We start from the raw sequence: 11,808 nt of genomic DNA, 5'->3' as shown, positions 1-11,808 counted from the left end.
CCATCTCTGGCTATTTTTGCCCCCGCCCACATTGTACACTGGAGGCAGGACGGCCCACAGTTCTGAACTGCCAAATTTTTTTTTTATTGTGAAGATATTACAGGGAATCAGCACATGGATTCTGGTGAGAAGTTACAGGGAAATAGCTTCCATACCCAGAGAAATAGGGAATCCGTGAGTCCAGGGTGGGAAATGAAATTCCAGGTATCGGCTGAATAATCAACATGAACATCTAGGATCATCACCATATAGGCGATGGTCTGAAGTGTGGAGGACATTCCAAGGAGGAGATCAGCAAGCGGTACCTGATTCTGTGTGAGATATCAAAATATTAGTCAATTTCATACCCTCCTTTTTTTGAGGAGAAGGGGAAGAGCAGAGGGAGAGAATCCCAAGCAGAGTCCTCTCTGCCAGCGCAGAGCCCCATGGGGAAGGTGGGTGGGTCTCAACCCACTAACCGTCAGATCATGATCTTAGCTGAAATCAAGAGGTGGATGCTTAATCGACTGAGCCGCCCAGGCGCCTTTCTTCTCCTCCCTTTGAAGGATGCTGTAAACCAGAGCTGGCCTCTTTTCCCCATCTCACGTCATTGCTCTGGTACTGCTGTCCACTATCCATGGTGCTGAACCATATTCCAGTCTGGACATTCATCCACTGCCTATCCTTGGATAAAAAACTCGCTCTGTTCCCTATACTCTCTCTCTCTCTCATCAGTTAAGTTGAGTCTTCCTTCTCATCTTGCCTTATTTTATGACACAAGGATGTAAAATATTGTCAGAAGTCCTGCTTGATCAAAAGATATATTTCTTACTTTTAATATTGGTGACAAAGTCATATTTACAAAATATTTTCTAGGTTGAACCAAATATGTCTGTGGACTGAATATAACATGGGGGTACAGTTGGAGCTGCTATGTTAGATGTCAGCCTAGATGTTTTGGTGGGTATAAAATTAAATGTTCTAGGCTTTTTAAAGTTTTGCAATTGGCAGCAAGTTAGAACTGCATTGTCCAATATGGCAGCCACTAGCCATATGTGAATGTTGAATACGTCAGTTGCAGCTAGTCCAAATTGAAATGTCTTGTGAGTATGAAATACACACCAGATATCAAATACTTAGTACAAAAATAGAATTTAAAACATTTCATTAATAATTTTATATTGATTAGATGTGAAGATGATAATATTTTGGATATATTTGATCAATGAAATTTGCTAAATATAATCTGTTTCCTTTTCCTTTAAAAAATTCATTGCTAGAAAACTCTAAGCTACATATGTGTTTTGTATTATATTTTTATTAGACAGTGTTACTTTAGAATCTTACATAACTAAGCTATCAATCCAAAGGCATAGATTCCATTATGGTGTTGGCCTTTCAGGTTTTTTTTTATGTCCCTTTCATGGACTGCACCTTCTTGGTGGCTCATTCCATCATGTGAACCTTTGTTTTTAGAAAGCATGTGTATAGTTCACAACAAACTTTATCTTTGCCCCTCAGAAGAGGATGCCTCTATCTTCCATGATTCCTATGACAAGTCACCTAGAGATTCTTCTCATTGTTCAGAGCATCAGGTTCTTTCCTACTCATGTATATTTGCACATATCATGTACCTCTGATTTTAATTCATTTTCCTATAAAGAAACTCTTAATCATTTTTCAACATCCAGTTTAAATCCTACGTTCTCTGTGAAGTCCTCCTGGAAGTCTCCAAGCAGTGCTGCTGGATCTTGCCTCTTTACTTCCACAGAACCCCAACCAGAACACCTTCTGCATATGAAATTGCCTATTTACGTGTCTTATCCTTTACTAGACTGGGGGCTCTTGAAGTCAGGGGCATGTCTAATTCATTTTGTAATCCTGGCACCTGGTATAAAACAGGGAATAGAAAAAGTCCTTCCTGAGGCTCCTGGGTCACTCAGTCAGTTAAGCATCTGACTTAAGCTCAGGTCATGATCTCACAGCTCATGAGTTCAAGTCCCACATTGGGCTCTGTGCTGACAGCTCAGAGCCTGGAGGCTACTTTGGATTCTGTGTCTCCCTCTCTCTGTACCTTTCCCAAACTCATGCTCTGTCTCTCTCTTTCTCTTAAAAATAAATAAACATTAAAAAAAGAAAAAGAAAGTCCTTGCTTCCATGAAATATACATTCTGGTATGGGAGACAGAAAAGAAACACATAATATAGTAAAAAGTCAGATAATAATGAATTTTATGAAGAAAAAATAAGCAAGGAAGAGAGTGGCAGATATACCTTTTTTTTTTAAAGACCTGAGAGTATGATACTTGAGCAGAATGTATTCAGCACAAAATAGTTGTAAATAAATAGATGATACATGAATAATAACATCTCCTTTTACAGAAACGTTGCAAAGATATCTCCTATAACTGACCCCCTTCCACATATCAGCCACATTGCTCCCCTTTTTGCTTCCAAGAGGAAAACTCATTCCTTCCTCAGGGCTTTTGCACATGCACATCCTCCTGTCTATGGCTTTGGCACAACTGGGTCTTAGCACAACTTCTGCCTTATCATTCAGGGCTCAGCTGAAAGATCTCTCTTAATTTGATGCCTCCCTCCATGCTCCCACCCATTATTCTTTCTCACTCCTTACTTTGTTTTCTGCATAGTACCCACCACACTCTGGAATTTATCTGACTATACATTTATTTCCTAGTTCATTGTCAGTACAAGCAACTAGGATACAAACTCCAGGAGAACAGGGTCTTTTTGTATTCACAGCCATATTCCTAGCTGTTAGCATGTAGTAGATGCTTTAATTGAAATTTTGTGAATGAACAAATGACATATTTGTAATGACCCTAAAGTCCCAGTGCCATCACTAAGGAATGGAAGTATGCTCTGATCTCTCACCAGATTGGTGCAAACATGGTTCCTTTATTTTGGAGATACTTCGACTGTGGCTTGGTACCTGCTCTGCTGCAGCAGCAGACCTAGAAGGCAAAACATATATCTTAGACAGTTGGGGTAGAGGAGGATCAGAGAGGCCAAAGGAGTTTTTTCCTGCTCCGAATGGGGGTAGAGCAGGGCCAGGGAATGAGTCAAATGCTTGGAGTGTGGGCCTGGAGGCTGTCCTTTGTTGCTGGCATCTCTGATCATTTTAGTGACAGTTCTGGACCTTGGTTTCCTTGTCCATAAATTGGGAACAAGTACTCCCTTCCAAACTAATAACTGAAGATCTGTACACTGAAATGAGACAGTGGAGGAATTTGGCATCATAGCAGCTGGGTCCCCATTTGCCTGGTCACCTCTCCAGAATGGTGGATCAATATCAGTATTGGTTGAGCCACCCTACTCACATTTACTTTGGGTGAGTCTGGGAAACAAACTTTGGGAGTTTTAAGACTCTTGCAGATTAACTGCCTCAAGCTTCCTACTTCATAAATAGTGAGCTCCTATCACTGGGGGTGTGTGGGGAGAGGCCAGAAAACTGCTTTTTCAGGACGTATTTTTAAAGGAACTTTAGAAAATCCAGCATCTAGCACTTGGTAAGGACTAGTGAATGAAGGAGGAGCCCTTTTGACCCAGAAACTCTATTGGTTTTCAGATTCCTGCTGGCTGATTTCAGCTGCCTGATTTCCAGGCAGACCTGGAAACTTTGGGTGCCTGGAGATAGCGACTATTAGAAGGAAGCAGTCTTTGGGTTATAACCAGTCAATTTTCTGCTCATAATGCAACATAATCTAATCTAGGAGGAAAGTTAAGAGGAATCAGGCAGCTTTTCTCCCCCAGAGTAGCTTCCATTTATATCTCATTTTCTCTAGGCTTTGGAGACCAAAATAGAATTGAAACCACCATGTACTTGGCTCATGGTGGAGTTTCAATGGCTAGTGAAGGCAAAGTCTTTAACCGTGTGAATAGTGCACAGGACTCCATCAGTAAATGGCAGTTGGGTTTATGAGGATTGTCATTATCAGGGACCATTCTGCTTCATCAAGGATTGGGGAAGTGTTAGGGGAGAGGAGATGAAAAGAGTGAAGGAGGAGTCTGAGCTTTCTGGGGTGTCCCTATGTCTTCTCATCACCAGCACTTACTAATCAGTTGGTTAGTCACTTGTGGATTCAGGTTATAAAGCCATGAATTAATGAAGGGACACATCTGAAAGACAAGAAAATATGCAAGAGTCAGAAGGAGGACTTTACCAATGTTGACTGAATATTCAGGGGGCAATCGAGGCAAACTCTCCTTCTAAGCCAACCTATTCTAGGGAACGATGATGTAGGGGAGTTTGGGGGATAGACTGCCTTGGGGTCACAGGGCAGCTGTGTGAGTTAGGTAAGTCGGTAGCCATCTCTGGAACTTTTTGTTGAATCTGGCAAATGGAAAGAATATTGGTTCTTAGAGTATAAGATGTTTGTAGGATAAGAAAATTTGCGTAAGATCCTTAGCACAGTGCCTGTGTGGTTAATGAATATTAGCTGTTAATTTTTATGATGACTTATACTTGTTTTACAGATAAGGAAACTGAGTCTTGAAGAGGCTTATCAACTTATCTCCAGTCACACAGATGCTGATTTTGACTTGAAGAATTAACTAACATCCATCCGTAAAGCACTTCACCAGTGCTGGTTGCAGAATGAGAGTTTGATAAATGCCACTTCCTCTCTCCCTAACTCTCCTTCCTGGGAGATTTCTTTCCAGTTTATTAAGAAGACGCAGTCCACCAAGCTCTGGGTCTCAGAGTCAAAAGCTGAAGTAGTCTGGGTTTGTATACTTACCTTTGCTCCAAAATTTTGGATTATCAGGTTTCTCAGGACTCTTTCTATGTTTCCCACAATAAAGGTTTTCATTGGGGTGATGCTAAATAATGAACAAAAGTAGAACAGATTAAATTCTCCCAAACCTTCCTTTCCTTTTTAAAAAAGTATTATTTATTTATTTATTTATTTATTTATTTAGGGAGAGAGAGAGGGAGCCAGTTGGGGAGGGTCAGAGAGAGGGAGAGAGAGAATCCCAAGTAGGCTGCATGCTGTCAGGCAGAACCCAATGTGGGGCTTGAACTCATGAACCATGAGATCATGACCTGAGCCAAAGTCAAGAGTCAAACTCTTAACTAACTGAGGCACCTAGGCACCCCACCAAACCCTCCTTTCTTTATATCACTTATGCACTTAGTTGACTCTGCATTATTTAAAGTCTACTCCTCTTTCCATGGCACTCCATAGCTAGCCTTGCCCTTCTGCTCCAATGTACCTCTTAAGGCTCCTTAAAATCAATCTTTTAATTTCTTTATTTTCTTATTTATTTATTATTTACTTTAGAGAAAGAGAACACGAGTAAGGGAGAAGGGCAGAGGGAGAGTGAGAGAGTGAGAGAGAATCTTAAGCAGGCTCCGTGCTCAGTGCAAAGCCTGATGTGGGGCTCAATCCCACATACTTGGGATCATGACCTGAGCTGAAATCAAGAGTTGGACACTAAACCAACCCAGCCACTCAGGGGCCCCTGAAATTAATCTTTCAATTTAAATCACCTTTATCTTATCATTGTGCCCCACCACCTCCCTCTTCTTGCCTATTTTATTCTTCTCTTCTGGAATGCTTTCAGCTTCTACCACCCTTTAAGGTCCTGATCACTTTCTGGCACAACTTCCCATTCTTCTGATTATCTAATGTTCCAGCTGTTTTCTCCTTAGTCTGATGGTTATGCTCTAATAGAAGGGATAGTGCAATATCATTCTTCAGTTGGGGGAGATGAGAAAAAATTGGGAAACAGCAGTGTAAATGTGTCTTCACTTTCCTGGCTCAGTCCATATCATTACAAGTGAGGGTAAATATCATTCTCAGGCAAAGTGTTTGTGTCTTTATCCTATAAAGAGCTTACATATACATCAGCTGAACTACTACTTCCAGCCTGAAGACTCAGATTTCCCTCAAAGAAAAAACTGGTTTTCTTCAACCTTTCAAAAGACATGGAGCCTCAGTGACAGAGTTTCCTCCAGAGAAGGGGGGAGAGTGGTGGGTGGGTGGAGTGGCTCTAAGTCAAGGACACTGTGTCTGGAACAGAACAAGAGGACACTCCCGACCTGTAAGGGCTCAGAAAGGATTCCACACTCAGATCTTTCTTAAAACAGTGAGCAACTGGGAAATGAATCAAATGAAGAATTCATGAATGAAAAAGACACGGTATACAATAGGTTGGTGATGATTATTGAATTCAGTTACTCATGGGGAGTATAGCTCAGTGGTAGAGCATTTGGCTGCAGCTCATCATAGATATGAGCCTAAATTTTCAAAAATCTTACAAAGAAGATTGTAAAAAGATCATAAAAGATAACACTTAGTAAAAGGGCAAACCTCTGAAAACAGTTACTCTGAAGAGGAGAGTTTACAGATGAATACACAAATGATGAAATCCTTGCTCTACTGATAGTCAAAAGAACGGCACCCATGGGATTTTCTGCTGAAATTCCCTACTGATGAGAAAGGTTGCAAACATGAGAATAATTGGTCCAGATTGGTTCTGGGGTGAAACTGACCAATGCCAGGCAGAAGCACCTCACTTCAGTTCTGTTGGTGAAGTATCTGGTGAGTGATTTGGAATGCCTTAAAACTAGTATATACCTTCAAATTTGAAAGTTGTATAACTTTATATTTTGCCAATCATTTCAGCAGTCTATAACTCCCTGCACTGAAAGTTCAGGATTATTTATAATAGCAAAAAAATTCAGAAATAACCTAAATATCTACTAATGATCAAGTGAGTCTGCTTTGTTTGTTCTTGGTACTATTCAGTGAACCTCTTTTCATGTCAGTGAAAATATTGTTTTCATAATAAATAAAATGTTTAAATGCTATGAAGTTCTATTTGTAAAACACACAACCTCATATGCAAGAGATCCCTTTGGAAGATATACTTTGCTGTTGAAGTGTTTCAGGTGGAGCCTCCTTGGGACTTCATCACAACCAGTTGGATGCTGAGAGAAAAAATGGAGAACTCACAAATTTCTGGATTGGATCCATACGGTCTCAGGCACAATCCTGCAATGTCCAAAAGTGAGTTGGTATCTGTTGTTTACATCTTTCTCCAAGTAAAGCTGGACTTTCATATCTGTCCGTACATGGAATATGTAGGGATTAAGAGCCGGAAATCTGTGGGAGAGAAGTATTAAGGCTGGTGGGAGACAACCTCCCATTTGTTTCTAGAATGAAGGTTCCCCTGGTTTGCACAGGACTCTCAAAATGAGATAATTTCCTCATTTTTCAAAAGAGGTAATTCAGGACTGGAGAATGGGAATGGCTTTCTCCAAGTTGGCCATCCAGCCAGTGGCTAAGCCAAGTAGGTCTGCATTCACGATGTGTACCTGATACCCACTATATCTGGCTCAGGGGACAGTTAGAAAGGAAAAGGTTGGTTCTAAGTATGGCATCCTATCAAAATCGAGAAACTGAATTTGAAAAGTACTTTGCTAGCGGTTACAAACTCCACTGCCTCCAGGGCCAGGCTTGAGAAGGAAATGAATGAGATAAAGCAGGGGCCGGTTTGGCAGGGAGAGGTGACAGCTGTGATGAACTGAGGAATGACTGATGTCTCTGAAGATACACAGTGCAGACAGAACAAAACACATCTGTGGACCATCTCTAGGCAATGGTGCCAAGGGGCATTGTGGTCTAGAGTAGATTCTGTGTTCCCACCTTAAATTGTATTCAGTCAGGGCTGAGTGGGCTCATGAAGTCCAAATAAATGAAAGTAGAGCTCTCTGGATAAAGCAGGGAAAGGAAATTTGCTCAACCTGCCCTGCTTTCCCTAGAAGGACCCCCAGCTTGGAAGCATTTGGGTATTCTGCAGGCTCTGAATTCTACGTGCAGAGTGACCTGGGCCTGGAGAGGGAGGTGTTTTGTCCCAATCACACAATGAGACTTGCTAAGATTATACAGGACACCCTTTAGTTATGGCTGCTTCCCACACCCCCACACATCTGTGCAAAAGTACAGAATTGTACAAGCGAGTTGCAGTTACTTACTTTATTTGTATGGAAAATGCCAATGGCATCCGTAACTCGACTCCCTTGAAGTCAGGGGAGTTCTCAAGGAAGACCTCAAAGAGTCGAAGGTCTTTCATCTGTACCCTGTGTGAGAAAAACAGGGAAGGTTGTGGCTCTAGCCACTGGGGGACCCCACTTTGTGTAAAGGCAGAGCAGAGACTGAATGTATGCACAGACAGTTACTGACTCATTAATCATGGAATTTATTGCACAGCTGCTATGTGATATAAGCACTGAAAATATAGCCCTGAACAAAAGAACCTCTTGCCTTAATGCATCACAGAATGATCATCATGTCTTGCTCTTTGGCCAGCACCAAGCAGGCTGGAATATAAATAAATAATAAGTAGAAGACTGAAAGCTATAGACAGCTCATGCTTGGACAGAGTGTATATGTATAAGACAATAAACCCAGTAAGTGAATGCACTCAGAATGTGTGAGGTGCTGGGTGCTGTAAAGAAAAAGCCTGATGGGATCAGATGAAGAGGGTGACACTGGGAATAGTGACATTTTAGACAGAGTGTCGGGGAAGGCTTCTTATAGGAAGTGACACTAGAGCAGAATCATGAATGAAATTGAGGGTACAGGTAAGTCATAAAGATGACCAGAGGAAGATGGGACCAGGAAGAAGAAGACAAAATGTATAGGCCCTGGTGCGGGAACAGCAACAGACTCAGCATGCCAGATGGCAGGTGGGCAGCGGAGAAGGGAGAGGGCAGTCAAGACCAGGTCACGGGGGCCTTGTGGGACAATGGTAAGACTTTTGGGTTTGGTTCTAAGAGCAATTAGGAGACATTGGAGAGTTTGAGCAAGGGAGTTAGAGTGTCTGGCCTATTTCTTAGAAAGGTGCTTGTGGATACTGGTGGAAGGAATGGGAGAGAATGCTTGAACTGGAAACAGTGGGACCTGGAACCATTAGTCAGGGGCAGATGCTGGTGGTTCAAACCAGAGGAGGTGGAGAAAATGGTCAGACACCTGTGTGTGTTTTGAAGGTAGAGGGGACAGAGTTTGCAGACAGGCTGCAAGGGAATGGGAGTGACAACAGAGGCATTGGACAAGGTCAAGAGTTTTGGCCAGAGCAGCCGGATGGGTGGAGTTTCATTAGCTGAGACGGGCTGGACTGGGGGAGAAGCAGGCTGTGAGGGCGGGGATCAGCAGTAGTTTTGAATGTGCTAAGATAAGGGACCTGTGTCTCCTACACTCTGGTGGTCAGATAGCATTGATTACTATGATTACCATATTGTTATTGTAGAGCTTGTTGTGATTAGTACTGCTGACTGTGGGCTTGCTGAGGACAAGGAGCTGTGTAAGTGTGTAACATGTATTGTTTCATTTAATATTCACAACAGTCCTATGGGGTTGGATGCTATAGTTCCTCATTTAATAGGGGTAGAAGTTGAGACTCAGATAGGGGAAGACACTGGTGGTGCTCTCACAGCTGGCGAGCACCCATTCTCTTCCCAGACAAAGAGACTAGATCCCTGTCTTTAGCACCTCCTTAGCTTCTGTCTCTGCCCCCAGTGGGAATTTCTCCCAACCAGGGGGTCTTAGTCCATTGAAGTTGGAAGGGCTATTAGTTGAGGGAAGGGACTTTATGGAGTCAAGACAATGCCAGAAAACTGCTAACAAAGCAACAAATCAGGACAGTCTGGACATGGGGGTTTGTGATCAAAGACCACTCACTCAAAATTGGCATCCCCGTTGGTGAGCTGCTGGCCCAGGGCAAGGCTGAAGATATTCTTCAATGGTCCCTGGAAGTCAATTGTCTGCAGAGCGGGAGGAAAGTTCATACCAAGGAGTCCTTGTGTCAAAGCTGAAAAATATATCCCCCCCCCACCCCCATTAGACATTTAGATGCCAAAGATTCTCGGATGCAACCTTGACCTCTGAGAATGTCCCATTCACCTGGTTTTCCTGATCTGCTTGGGGCTGGGCCAAGTTCCCAACACAATCATTCACCAAGTATTTTTAGAGGCCTACTATGTGCTAGGGCCATTCCAGATTGTACCAGTGAGAACAGGCAGCATTCTATGCCCTTGTGGAGCCAGCATTCTGGTGGGGATGAGGGAAGAAAGATGATAAAGTAGTGATTAAAGAGACATGCATGAGTCAAGTGCAGATAAGTGCCATGAGGGGGCTGGTTTCAAAATATTCAACAAACAGCTGGGCATGGGCACCAACCAATCAAAGAGACATTCAACCATAGCTCTGTAGCCTGGCCCTGTGGCTCCCAGGCTGTGCCAGGTGTTGACTCATTAGATTTCAGTTGGTGAGGAGCCTAGAGCCTTGGGGTTAAGGTAGGATGATTGGGGTGATGAGAGGGAGCCACTTGGGAGTCTCTGAGCAGGAGTTTAGAAAAAATTTTTCAGAATTTTAACCACTGCAGCCATACTGTGCATTCTGCTGAAGCTATTTCTGTCATGAGAGAAAAATAAAAGGCAGAGTGAGGAGCTGAGAATATTGAACAAGGGTGGTAATTCATGCAAGGAAGTCAAGGGATGTCTTCTGCAAATGCAACATTTTTAACAGAGACTCAAAAGAAGGGAAAGGAGACTGATACTCTTCTGATACCAGAAGAGTGTTCCAGGCAGAGGGACCAGCAAGTGCTAAGGTCCTGGGATGTGCTTTATGTGTTGAGAAGGCTACTGTGGCAGGAGGGGAACCAATGATTGGGGAGGGGAGGAAGCTGGTAGGAGAGGTGAACAAGAGCCAGTCCAGGTAGGGCTGGGTCTTTTGATGGTGGGTTTTAATAGGTAAATCAGAGGAAGGAGACAGGAAGAAAGAGAATCTTGAGAGAACAGGATTAAATATAGTAATGTGATGATCAGAGCAGCCAATGATTATGTTAACTGTGTCCCAGACACTATGCTAATTAGAACTTAACCCACACTGGTTCATGGTCTAGAATTTAAGAGAGGCTTATGGGTTTGATCAAGCCAGGTATGAACCAAGGCAGGACAATCTCACCATCAGTGATCTGGGAAGAAACTCTGGACAGGACCTCCTGAGAAGAGGATGAAGCAAGCAGCCCACAGAGGAGAATGAAGAGGCTGGAGACCTTTAGCATCTTGGGTCAGGTACCTGTAGGGGAGAGGGCAGAAAGGGTCAGCTGTGAGCTCATTCTCTGTGGGTCTCCCCAGTGCTTAGGTCTATGGTGGCTCATGTGGACCTATTTTGTAGATGGGACCAGTGAATTTCAGAAAGGAGACATGCTTTTCCTCATAGTATAGAGCAAGAAATGAAGGGTCCAAGAGATGAAGTCAGCTCCCCAAGGCCACACAGCTTATATGTACGCCCAAGGGAGCTGAACATACAGCTCTTCCTGCAGGTATACAGTCTTCCCCAGTAGACATGCCCACCACCCCTGGGATATACTGCACAGTGTTATAGTCACAATAAGAGTCTCTGAAGCCCTCTACTTCTTACCAGGTGTGAGATTGTGAGATTTGGGGCAAGTTGCTTCACCACATAGCATTGTATGGAGGACATATTTTCCTCATTTTACCATAGGGATTGGTGGTGATGTGCACTGGCTTCAGAGACAGACAGGCCTGGGATGGAATCTCAGCTCTGCCACCTACTTGCTGGACAATCTGGGCAGTGCAGATTTGGGGAGGTTCAGTTTCCTCATCTGGAAAATGTGGATGATACAAACCCATACCTTCCTCTCAACCTTGTCATAAGTACTGAGCACAGCTCTATACATTGGAAGTGCTCCATAAATGGTCACCATTATGCTGATGAGTTTTATGATTATGATGATTCTCATTTGGGATTCAAAGGACTTACCTTCCTGAGTTGATGGG

General features: G+C 43.0%; 1 protein-coding gene across 1 annotated transcript; it reads right to left on the bottom strand.

Moving 5' to 3' along the window:
• Nucleotides 1-215: 215 nt before the first annotated feature.
• Nucleotides 216-11,069, bottom strand: LOC115272968 (latherin-like). Its single transcript, XM_029915818.1, has 8 exons — nt 10,970-11,069; nt 9,686-9,815; nt 7,981-8,085; nt 6,959-7,108; nt 4,739-4,820; nt 4,055-4,118; nt 2,874-2,953; nt 216-311 (listed from the first exon to the last, which is right to left on the bottom strand). Exons 1-7 carry the CDS (start codon nt 11,067-11,069, stop codon nt 2,898-2,900), a joined length of 687 nt encoding a protein of 228 aa, XP_029771678.1. The 3' UTR covers nt 216-311; nt 2,874-2,897.
• Between the last annotated feature and the right edge of the window lie 739 nt (nt 11,070-11,808).

Source organism: Suricata suricatta, chromosome 12 (assembly GCF_006229205.1).
Source record: "Suricata suricatta isolate VVHF042 chromosome 12, meerkat_22Aug2017_6uvM2_HiC, whole genome shotgun sequence".
Lineage (NCBI taxonomy): Eukaryota > Metazoa > Chordata > Mammalia > Carnivora > Herpestidae > Suricata > Suricata suricatta.
Note: the sequence above shows the minus strand (reverse complement) of the source record. Positions and strands in the feature narration are given on the sequence as shown.